This window comes from Gymnoscopelus microlampas (assembly GCF_963454915.1).
Source record: "Gymnoscopelus microlampas genome assembly, chromosome: 5".
NCBI classification, from domain to species: domain Eukaryota; kingdom Metazoa; phylum Chordata; class Actinopteri; order Myctophiformes; family Myctophidae; genus Gymnoscopelus; species Gymnoscopelus microlampas.
Genome location: NC_139942.1, coordinates 14,242,561 through 14,254,601, shown reverse-complemented (window position 1 = coordinate 14,254,601; position 12,041 = coordinate 14,242,561). Strand labels below are relative to the sequence as shown.

At 39.4% G+C, this 12,041-nt stretch overlaps 1 protein-coding gene across 1 annotated transcript in view; it reads right to left on the bottom strand.

The window, feature by feature from the left end:
• Positions 1 to 4,272: 4,272 nt before the first annotated feature.
• Positions 4,273 to 12,041, bottom strand: part of LOC311044932 (uncharacterized protein) — a gene marked incomplete at its 3' end in the record, with an annotated part of 112,715 nt that continues 104,946 nt past the window's right edge. The window contains exons 2-4 of the mRNA XM_084056742.1: positions 11,114 to 11,227; positions 5,400 to 8,515; positions 4,273 to 4,335 (exon numbers count right to left, since the gene is read on the bottom strand). Of these exons, the coding sequence (XP_083912868.1) occupies positions 4,273 to 4,335; positions 5,400 to 8,515; positions 11,114 to 11,227 (3,293 nt within the window). The remainder of the gene's footprint in view (positions 4,336 to 5,399; positions 8,516 to 11,113; positions 11,228 to 12,041) is intronic.

The following is a 12,041-nucleotide window of genomic DNA, read 5'->3' as shown; positions in this document are numbered from 1 at the left end:
TAGCTTACAGACTCCATTTCAACGTAAAAATGAAATCACATTTTTGAATACTTTCATACTTTTGGAGCTATCCCTCTTCAAAGCACATGTGGTATTTTCAGCTCAGTGAACGCATTAAAAGAACACTCCACTCAACTTCTTGCTCATCAACATGTATGGTTCTCGTGGTAGAATGTATCAAAGAACATTAATTGCATGAACGTGATCAGTAATTTCCCCAAAAATAATTAATTATTCAATGAATTAATTAATTACTAAATAATTAAAGGCACTTGGCTCATGCACTTTGCAAAACAAGTTAAACTTGCACACTCTCACTCTCACACACACACACACACACACACACACACACACACACACACAGTTACGGCCACTACACTTGGCTCGAACACCAGTGACCATAACATAATAATAAGACAAAAATCAGGTCTCAATTGCAATTAAATTTATTTTATATTCAGAAATAAACATGTGCAATGGGCTCATGTGAGCAACCAGGTCAATAGATGTACCAGGAGGGTAGAGGTATAATACACTAACCAAAACAAAGACCTAAATAAATGTCCTAACCAAACAACAGTATTAATGGGCTGGCCAAACTAAAAAGTGGGGAGTCTGGTGAGCCAGGCAATATGTGCCCGTCGTCTCACCAGACTCCCATAAACTACCAAAACATACAATAAGCTAAACTAACCAGAGCCGAAAATCATAACAAACAATACTTACAACCAGCCCATTGGAACTGAAATAAAGAACTACAACTAAACAAATAAGCAAGGGAACAACTCTGCTGTTGTGCTCTGCTGGGGTGCTGGGGGAAGATCATGTGAGCTGGCAACAGCTCCTCTTATAGCCTACGCCCTAATCACATATGAAGCACAGCTGGGAAAATGGAGGGGCAGCCAGAGCACTCCCAGGTGAGTGACAGGTGTCTAGCCAGTCCAGTGCAGCAAAGCCAGCAAGGCAGGGTAGACATTACAGTACACACAGGACAAATAAGCATTAGTGAACACATAAACAAAGAAAGACTATAAACTGAGGAGTGAATATGTGCTAGCACATAACACCCCCACCTTAAGTTATTGAATGGTGGGTTCTGACTCCGGCAACACCGCACACCAGTGCCAGAAAGCCATCATTCAAGAACAATCTTATACTAAACACAAGACAGAAATCTGCTACAAAAAAATAAAAAATAAATCCACAACAAAAAAATGAATTTCAAAATGATACTTATACCAACACATTCATTGTTTGTTTCGTTTCTGTTTCACATCCTATGTACAAAAAAAAACAGTATTGTAGAGTTAGTATAAATGTGTGAACACGCTCCAGTGTATCTCAACTTCAGGCTGATAAAGCACACAACTAACCATTATCCAACTGCCTTACCACCTGGGTCGAACACCCGTGACCTTACGTTGGACTCCTGGTGCTCCTGAATTACTGGCAAGCCAAATGCTGGAAAAGAACGAGTGAGAACCCTAACAATTACTTTCGCTGTAATTTGGACCCCCTCAAATTGCTCCCCCACCAGAATTGGAAACAAAAGGGCAGAAGCAATTGGTTGGTTTGGTTTCCCAACCACTTGGCATATCATATGTGAGCCAGATTCAGAACGTCATGCCTATACCGCGTGGTATTACAATTTGCCTATCCAGGCTCCAGTCATCCTGACCAGATGCCTTGAGTGGAGAACATTTACGCAAAAGCAAGTTTTCACTTAGAAAGTCCCCCTTTGACATGGACTCCATCTCCTCAGTAACAGCACTGTCAAACAGCTCTGCCACCTCCACATCGTTCCTCTGCTCTGCAATGAGCTTCTCTCCAGACAGGGCCACGTCTCCTTATGTTACGGCCCCTTTAACCTTGGCTCGTTTGCACAAGGGACCACAACACAAGGAAACAGTCAGGTTTTTATCACACTTTGGTGGAAGTTTATTGTACCATACGACATACAATGATACAACAGCAAATGTGTAGTATTTTATGCACCAAGAAATACAGTGTTGGATAAGCCTAGGAAAACTCATGACTGGAAACAAAACCTAACTAAATTCCTAACAAAGTAAAGTGATGGGCTGGCCAAACTCAAAAAGTGGGGAGTCTGGTGAGCCAAACACTATGTGCTCGTCGTCTCACCAGACTCCCGTAAACTACCAAAACAAAATAACAAACTAAACTAATCAATAACGAAAACTCATACCAAACAATACTTACAACCAGCCCATTGGAACTGAAATAAAGAAAAAATAACAAATAAGCAAGGGAACAACTCTGCTGCTGTGCTCTGCTGGGGTGCTGGGGGAAGATCATGTGAGCTGGCAACAGCTCCTCTTATAGCCTACGCCCTAATCACATATGAAGCACAGCTGGGAAAATGGAGGGGCAGCCAGAGCACTCCCAGGTGAGTGACAGGTGTCTAGCCAGTCCAGTGCAGCAAAGACATCAAGGCAGGGTAGGCATTACAGTACACACAGGACAAATAAGCATTAGTGAACACATAAACAAAGAAAGACTATAAACTGAGGAGTGAATATGTGCTAGCACATAACACACACACACACACGCTGTGAGTAACAAGTAAGACGCGCGAACGCTGGAAGCGAACGCAGCTCGAAAATATTGTGTATTTACGGACTGTGTGTGTGTGTGTGTGTGTGTGTGTGTGTGTGTGTGTGTGTGTGTGTGTGTGTGTGTGTGTGTGTGTGTGTGTGTGTTTTGACTGCACTCTGGCGCCACTCTGTTGGTTGCACACAGGCAGTGCAGTGCACACAGACAGACAAACAGAGACACAATGAGAGCAGAGTTTCATAGTATGCTCCACTTGGGCCTCCTTCCGCGTTCGCAACAAACATGACAGAACATGACCTTTCTGAATGACAAGTGGAACTGACCTTTAAACATGCTGCATCAGGATTCGATAGATTCACATAGACAGAAAATCAAAGATTCAACCCGACTGATACGTCTGGGGAAATCTATTGATGTTGGGAAGAAACCTCTTATCTCCATATTCTAACTTTTTGTGTTTTTTAGTAAATTAATGCCGTACTTGATCATACTACAGCATCACACAAAAGCATTGAAAGTAGCATGAGTTTGTAGATCTGCTTTTTTTAAATTTATTGTTTTATCCTGAAAAGTAACCATTTTGGACATATGAGGTTTCTACCCGACATAGAGGATATTGAACAGGCTTGGAACAGAGACGTAGCGTCATGAGGGCCACTGAGGCCATGGCCCGGACAGTAAAGACCCGACCTGCCCTGTCTAGCTGCTCAAACTGCAGGGAAAGATTCCCCAGAAAGAAAAAAATTCTGCTCCGACAACAATAGATACGTTACTGCAGTGATACATTGGCTGTCCCATTCGCACCTTTTACAAAGCTAAAGCTGCCATCTCCTGCATAACAATGGTCCAAGTGTAACCTGTTAAGTACCATAGTCTGTAGGAGGCACATTGTCAGATCATGTCCTATGAGGAGTCCAAAAGAGAATGGATCCTGGAGTAGAGTAGGCTATTCCTACATTGCAGTATTGATACTTTTACTTAAGTAAAAAATGTTAGTACGTTTTCCACCACTGAAGGATGGTAGAGTGTGTTGTTAATGTTGCTTTATGGTCATTTAATTAATTCATTACTTTAAAAAAATTGCACGCGCTCCGCGCGCGTATGTGTCCTGCAACACGGGGGACGACGACGGCCACGACAGATCTTACCCGGTCAACATTAGAGTCCACGCTACGCCACTGGCTTGCAAGCCAGAGTAAACCAGCGACAACAAACCAATATACTGACTTGAAAACCAATCCTGATACCGTCGTCCCAATATGAAGGACCGCCCCGAGTCATTGCATTGGTTCTGCAATGCAGTTATTTTGTTTTTATTTCCAAATCCAGTAGACTGATTATATACTATGACATACTAATTATATGAAATAGGAATTTAAAGTTAAAACTGAAATGTTTTTGTTAGTAATCATTGCTATAGGTTGTTCAGTATAGGGGTCTCCCAATCTCTCCAGCACTTTAATAATTGGACAATACATTTTCAGGTGGGTCACCAATTGATTGATCGGAAAATAGAGCTATTTAACATATATTTTTATGAAATAGTATCACTTATTCCTCCTTCAAATACAATCAAATATTCTATGAATAGCAAATACTGTGAAATTCCATGAAATACAAAACATGAAATTATGTAAAAAAAAAAAAAAGATTGTTTGTTTCTTAATGAACGACATGGGTTTTGCATCATCATCAGCATCATCTGTGGACCATCACTGTTTTATAGTAGTACAGCTGAGCAGACTCTGGTAGGATCTGATCCTAGACAAGACAAGGGGCACCATGTGCTACTGTCAACCATCACAAGAGGTCAGACTTTGACAACATTTATGTTTTTGCTAGACTGGATAGTCAACATTAGTAACTGACTCTGCTTTGTTGAAATGTTCTTGGAATACGCCACAAAACACCCTGTGAGCTTGTAGATGCTTGCATACGATGACAATAACAGGGATTCTGATTCTGGAGGGTTATGGGGGGCATTGAGATTAGAGGGTTTTTAATCTGTTATGTGTTGCATACTTACTTTAGTGTTATTTATAGTCTTGTGTTTTGTGTTTGTCTTACACCGAGGGCCACTATGAAAATAAGTGTTTTAAGTAATGCTTTTAAGTGGTATCCTCTGGATTTTTTAAATCACCCCATGCTGGGAAATCAAACAAACCACACAGGAAGACAGCTGAGGCATTGATGCAGGTAAAATAAGTATAACTTTTATTCAGCATTCACCAGGTCACATTGACAGTTAATGGATACAATTCATCTTATCAGATTATAAAAAATACATTTCAACGACATACTATATAGCGTTACAAAAGATTGATATTTGATGTTTGAGAATTATTTTTCTGAACAGATAAAGCACATCACACATTATTGTTACACCTCTGATTTTGTGGATATTGATTTTCATTATCACTTAAAAGGACAAGCTGTCAAAATAGCATGTCATCTATTACAATTTTACAACTTTCAAAACGCAGATATAGATTTATTAGATTGTAGATTTGAGGTAATGGAACTAATATTGGTTAACTGTTTTTTTGTTTTATTCGACAAAAACAGAATAATCTAAATCTTGGTTGAATGCTCAGCACATCATACTAGGAGTTCAATACAATCACTTCACATGGGTTTTTATTTTCTGTCTTGCGAAACTAAAGAAAGAAAGAAATGCACAGTCAGAATTGCTGTATTTCATGCCTCAGTTGGGAGGACCAAGGGCAGTATGGGGAGGATCCAGCATAGTATCAACAGTGTGCTATGTCCCTTCTGATACCCAGAACCACCAGATTGTTTTAGAGAAGTTTTTCTCATTTTTCTACCTTAGCCATGGTTAGGGCTTTTAACCGCATTTTCTCCAGGGACCTAATGCGATCCATGTAGTCTGGTTTGCGTTCAGACTTCTCTCCCTCAATGAGCAGGTCAATGTACTCTGGAGTGGAAAGTGGATTGGGCTTCAGTGCAATAACTTTCAGTCTGTCTAAACATCTGCCTGACCTCTCCATTAGTTGGACCACCTGCATCTGCAGGTCATCATACTCAGCTGTTAATTTAGAGACAATGTCTTGAACAGACATCTTACCCTTTTTGGCATCTTGATATTTCTCTTGTAGGTCTTTACATGTTCGCTTTTCTGTAACTGTTTTGGTCCCCCTGACGAAGGAGACCTCGTACTCAAAGTTCTCATTGATAAGGATGTTTGCTTCATGCTTTTCAAGTAGTTGAATGTCTTGTCTTATCCCTTCAATCTTGGGTAACCCAAGTGTGACCATCTTCTGCAAGCTTTCAACAGTGATTTTGAGTGTCTTACGTTCTTTGAGAACCTCCTTTGTTAAAGTCAAACTTTTTGTCTTAATTAGGTTCAAAGCATTGAAGAACTTTCCCATGCTTTTGTAACCCATGTCCCAAAACATTTTGTCAAAGGAATCATCATCATCATCATCGTCAGCATGTGCACCAGATGAGTTAGCAAACAATGCAGAATTGTTGAATTTGAAATGAAGTGGCATTTCTTTCTTTGTTTTGGGACATGGGATCCCTGAGGCTTTGATTGCCTCCAGGACTGGTGGGGTCTGACCATCTGCAAATGTCACCAAAACCCTGATGTTCTCTTCTATATCTTTGCCAAAGATTGAGAGCACAGAATCAAATACATATCTCTGTGCCGGTGTTAGCCGTGCAATAGCGGCCTGAACAACAAAACAAACTGCATCAATGTCAGAGACACCACATTTGGCTGTGAAAAGTCTGTGTAGCTGCTCTGAGATCTCCTTGTCTCTATCTATTCCCCGAGTGTGACCAAAACCTGGTGTGTCAATGATGGTTAATGAATAGTCAATCTGAAATCCCTCTTGGTGGTTAATTTTGTATACAGTGACTTCAGATGTCTGACTCTCAGCTTGAGAATTTGTTTGATCCTCATCAATTAACTTGAACCGAAATGAATCCTCCCATTTGACACCGAGGATGTAGTTGATCATTCCATTGATGAGTTTGGTCTTTCCTGCTCCAATTGCTCCAAGATCCATGATGGTGCGATGATGCCTCTTGCTATCCTTGCCAAAACTGTAGCCCTTGCATCCACCAATGTCTATCTTGTTTATTTCCAGAGGAACCTTGTAAACTGAGGGTGACCCTGAACTGATGAGTGTGCATTTAGGTCTGTAAAATTCAGCCAGACCTTGACTTGCCTCTGTTGTCTGACCAGGGACTGTTGCGGGTAAAGTTTTCATTGAGACTTCACTGGCTGGCCCTCTGCCAACTGGACACACTGCTCGGTATCTGAACGTGTACTCTGTGTTTGGAGTCAAATTGGACACTGTGACTTCATTAGCTTTGGATGCAGTCTGTTGTTGCCAGCCATCTTGTCCAGTAACACAGTACTCAATAGAGTAGTGGCTGACGTCTTCTGCTCCAAATCCTGGTGGGTGCATCTTGAGTGTCACACTGTTATGGGTTATGTCAGTTGCTTCTGTTTTTTCAGGCCTTGAAGGTGGCTCAAAATTGTCACTGACCTCAACCCCATCCTTATAAAGGTAGATGCTTGCACCCCTTTGACTCTCATTTGGTATAGCTGTTGTTAGGAAGTGGATATTCTTATTTTCCTTGTTGGCCTCTGAAAAATCAATGAAAAGCTTTGCTTTCTGTCTCAGTGATTGATAGACATCTTTTGAAAAGTACCATTGTTCCTTTTCTACATCATGGGTATGAAGTGCAGTATCTTCAGTGTTCACTTGTTTGGATGTTTCCCTTAAGTAGGTTGATAAAGTTGACAGATATGGTTCAGCCATTTGCAATGACGTGAAAGCAAAGCATACAACATGCTCTGTTTCTGGACTGAGGATTATTTGATCAAGTTCATTATGACTTGAGACAATCTTTGTGTTTTTCATCATGTACGTAAGGGACTTGATGATGTTTATTTCTCTCTCTTTGCAGCGCATCCACTCACTCAGGTCTTTGTTGTTGAAAGGAGATGAGAGACTTCTTTTCAGGACCTCTGCAAGCACACTCTCCTCTTCCCCACCTCCTCTGATTGAAGGAAGTTTCTTTGCCAAGATTTTCTGAAACTCCAGCTTGTACTCATTGCACTGATCTTTAAAAGCTCTCTGCTTCTTGCTAATTTGTGGGAACTGTTGTGCAACAGGGCTTTTTATTGCATCGTTGCACCTCAATTCCAATTCACTTAAGTCCTCCAGGACACTTTGAGCTTCATTCACCAATCCATTGCTAATCTGACGAACAAGCTGAGCAGCTTTGGAGTCTAAAACCTGCAAAGGCATCAGCCAGACCTTCACTGGTACAGCATTCTCTCCATTTGATCCCAGTAACTCTGGCAGGCTTTGGTAAGCTTCTATTGCATCCCTAAAAGACACTGGATTTGTCTTGAGTGAAAAGTCCCCATGGAACTTGCAGGAGAATTTATCACTTTTTGCATTGTCTGTGTCTTTCATTTGTAGAGCACCTTTGCCTTCTATTGCCAGGCAGGGAATCTTTTTGATTATTACCTTCAGGTTGCCTTCAATGTCTTGTCGATTCTCTTCATGAGACACATCACGGTCAAATACAAAGAAGGCTTGTGCCCCATAAAGGATACCAGTGACAACATGTGTTGCTATGCCAGAATCATAGACGTGTGGATGTTTCACATTGCCTCTTCCAAGTGTATTCATTGACAGTTCTTGGAACTCGGTGGTAGCTTTGTATTTTAATGTTACTCTGGCCTGATTTTGTGAAGTCTTGCTATCTTTGAGATACTTAGCAGAGCCACTAACATCTACCAGTCCACCCAAGAAACTTGCTTTCAAGGACGCTTCAACATTCAGTGATGATGTTTTGTCGTCAATTGTTTCAGATGCAACTATTTCAAATTCATTGTTTTTGTGGGATATTTTTCTTTCGTCCTTTTTCAGATCTTCATAATCCCACAACGTCAAGCCTGTAATAGATGAAATAAACCGTAAATTACCTTCATCACTTGTTTCACTGTGGTTGATTAAATGTGTTTATATTTTGTACACAGCCTTGGAATTCATCCAGAATACATGTGAAGTGGTGTATTTTTTTACTTCGCCCAAATTCTACATTTGATCTTATCCTCACTATCTGTTCAATATTGTTATTTTTTGTTTATTGATTGCAAATGTATGTTTTGGAAGAACATTTGAAATATCTTCGGTAATTATAATGATAAAACTATATTGAACCCTTGGTGAGTTCACACACACTTTGTGTTCCTGACAGAAACATTGTATAATGACTATGGTAAAGTATAAATAAATTATAATCTACTTATAATCCTAGTATAATTACAGTTATAAGCACTCGTAACTCATATTGCTTTGTAACAATGATGATCACATATTATATAGCATTTTATAATGCTAAATAAATATAAGGTATAAGTATCATAATACTTCATAATTACTGGACACCTTTTTCTTCTCACAGATCTAGTGTATCATAATACAATATAGTTGCAATTATTATTATAATCTAATGTATTATAATCACCGTTATAATGAATTATAGTGTGATTATACTGTAAGTCACAGAGAATAGCAGATGTACAAGCTTACGTGTCATGTTGCAAAACAATGTGGTGTATAGAGGGGGAAAAGGAGCAGACCTAGTATAGAGCCCTGGGGACTCTGGTCAAATAAGTGAATCAAGTGGTTAAGTAATGTAAGATGTCATAAATGGTTGTGTGATGTTCTTGCATAGATTTATGTATATGATTTCACTTAAATTAAGACATTCAATATAATGACACTATAAGCAATATAAAAGTGATTATAAAAATGCATTATACATTTCTATTATGAGAATTGTAATAAACTATGATCCTGGCCAAAACAAAAACACTGTGAGTGACCAGTAATAATGAAGTATTATGATACAGATACAGTATGTTATTATGACAGGCTTTATAATGTGTTAGGATTGCATTATGAGTATTGCATTATGAGTGATTATATAACTATAATCATGCAGTGTTATATGCAGATTATAATGTATTATATTATGCAGATTATAATTAATTATATTATGCAGATTGTAATGCATTATATTATGCAGATTGTAATGCATTATATTATGCAGATTGTAATGCATTATATTATGCAGATTGTAATGCATTATATTATGCAGATTGTAATGCATTATATTATGTTTCAAAGTGTTACCAGTCAAGCTTAGTATACTAAATACATTTTTATTGTTAAAACTAAGCAATTGTTTCTTAAAATATAATAATACAATTATATAACTGAAAAATATCATGAACTTCCGACTTCCGACTTCGACTTCCGACTATCACATATTGAGGGTCCTCTACACAATGTAGCTTGTAGTTGTTTTTGTCCACACAGAGACAACAGACAGTTGGTCTTGTCAACAGAACAGAGGACTAATACTGCTATGCCCCATTCACACTGAAAAGCATGACGCAAAAGACTAGCTTCAAGTTTCAATGCAATGTCTACGTACAGGGGCGTTTCACGCTTTTCCTTAGCGCCATGAAGCTGGACAGCAGAAAGCGTTGCTTCAAACCTCCCAAAAACAGAAATTTGAAGCTAGAGTGAAGCTAGTGCTTTAGCATCCAGCCAATCACAGCCCCCCTTTTCCCCCATTTCTCCACCCACCATTTCATGGACAGAAACGTTTCCCTTCGTCAGTCAGAGACGGACTGCCCCACATTAAAACCCGGAAATACTGCAACACATTTGTCTTACTTGTTAATTTGTGTATATAACACATATATTCCCCAGCCATTTGCTTAGTTACACCAACATTGTTCTTTTGAAGCAGTTAGTTTGTGCTTATTTATTAAGATTATAAAGTGTGCTTGTGTATTTTAGACAGCAGGCTCTCAACCATTGGTACTTGAGTTTCCACTGTGTAGAAGTCTGACTTTTTATATAAAATATTTTAACTAGCAGCTGTGTTAGATTCCCAATTAAATAGTTTCAACAACATTGTTTTTGTGAAGCAGTTGGTTTAAGCTTACTTATTAACATTATTTAAAAAATGCTTTTGTCATTTCTCTCTCCCTGTCTGTCTTTGAGCCGCGGTGGTCTGAACGGCACTCCAGTCTCCTCTGTGCCCAGGCAGCAGTGCATTCAGAGCAGGGAAAAAGTACAGATGGCTCATTTGGCAGCTTATTTTATTTTATTTTTAAACAATCTATTAATTTCTGTGGATAAATAGATCATGTAGTCAACCAATTATTTCTCATCTACAGCCGCTATTTAAAATATGTTGATCAACACACCAAGCAGGCACACACGCTGCCACTCATAACCTCAGACACGCCCAAATATAGCTTTTAGCATTGCACTTAGCTTCATGCTTTTGCGTCACACTTTATAGTCTGAATGCTGTGTTAGGCTTGTAAGTTTTGAATTCTCACTCGGAGTACCTGCACATAAAACATCTAAGTAATAATACTGTAGTAGTATTAATAGATCTGTTTATTTAAAAATATAAACCGCAGTAGCCTACAGTCACATCCTACATTTAAAGCTGTATACTGTACCTGGGATAAGTGAGTCTCGTCGACAGTCATAGAGCATGCCAAGGCTGAAGGGTCGACCAAGAGCTGCCAGCTCTATAGTTTGACTCCTCTCTGGATCCATGGCCTCACACTGCACTGGAGAAAATAATGAATGAATTCATTCATTCTAAATCAGTAATAGTAACAACTAGAAAAAGTGCTCCTCGGAGCACAGGTCTCCGCCAGGTCAGGTAGGTTATTGTGGCCTCCTGGTGGCGCTATAATAGGCCAATGTGTTTTGGGTGACATTTGCTCCTCAACATAGTGTGAATGTGCGTGCAAAGTATGACCGTAATCGGGCGCTGCATTCATGATTCATGATTTTTCAGATGTGAAAAATGCAGGGCAAACGTTTTTCCTTGACCTCTAGGGAGTGTGCTTACAAAGTTTCACACAGATCGGTGCAGTGGTGAATTCAGACCATCTATGAGATATCTAAGCAGTAAGCACTGTTGTTGTCATTATATGTTGTTCTAACTCTCATCATTATTAAATGTATCAGTTCTAGCAGTGAAAAACCTACAATTAAAATTACATTTGGGGCAGCACTGGCCTAAAGGTTAGAGGTGCACACTTGTTATTGGAAGGTTCCTGGTTCGATTCCCCGGAGCGGCAGAGTTTAATGGTTTTAATGTGCATCTGTCTGGGTGCATTACCACATAGTGATCACGTGGTCATGAGTGTGGGATGTGCCTCAGTGAATAGTGAATTTAAATGTCAATTCAGATGTTCCCAGATAAGTCTGTTATCACTTTATAGTTTCAAAGAAGACAATGTGTTAGTGAATGACATCATACCTGTGCTGGCTGCTCTTAGTTCAGTTGTTGCACTCTGGTGTCCGGTAGGCCTATCAGGATATCAGCACTGAGGTCTTCAAATCTCCTAAAAACAAAAAAAAGGAGCACAACAT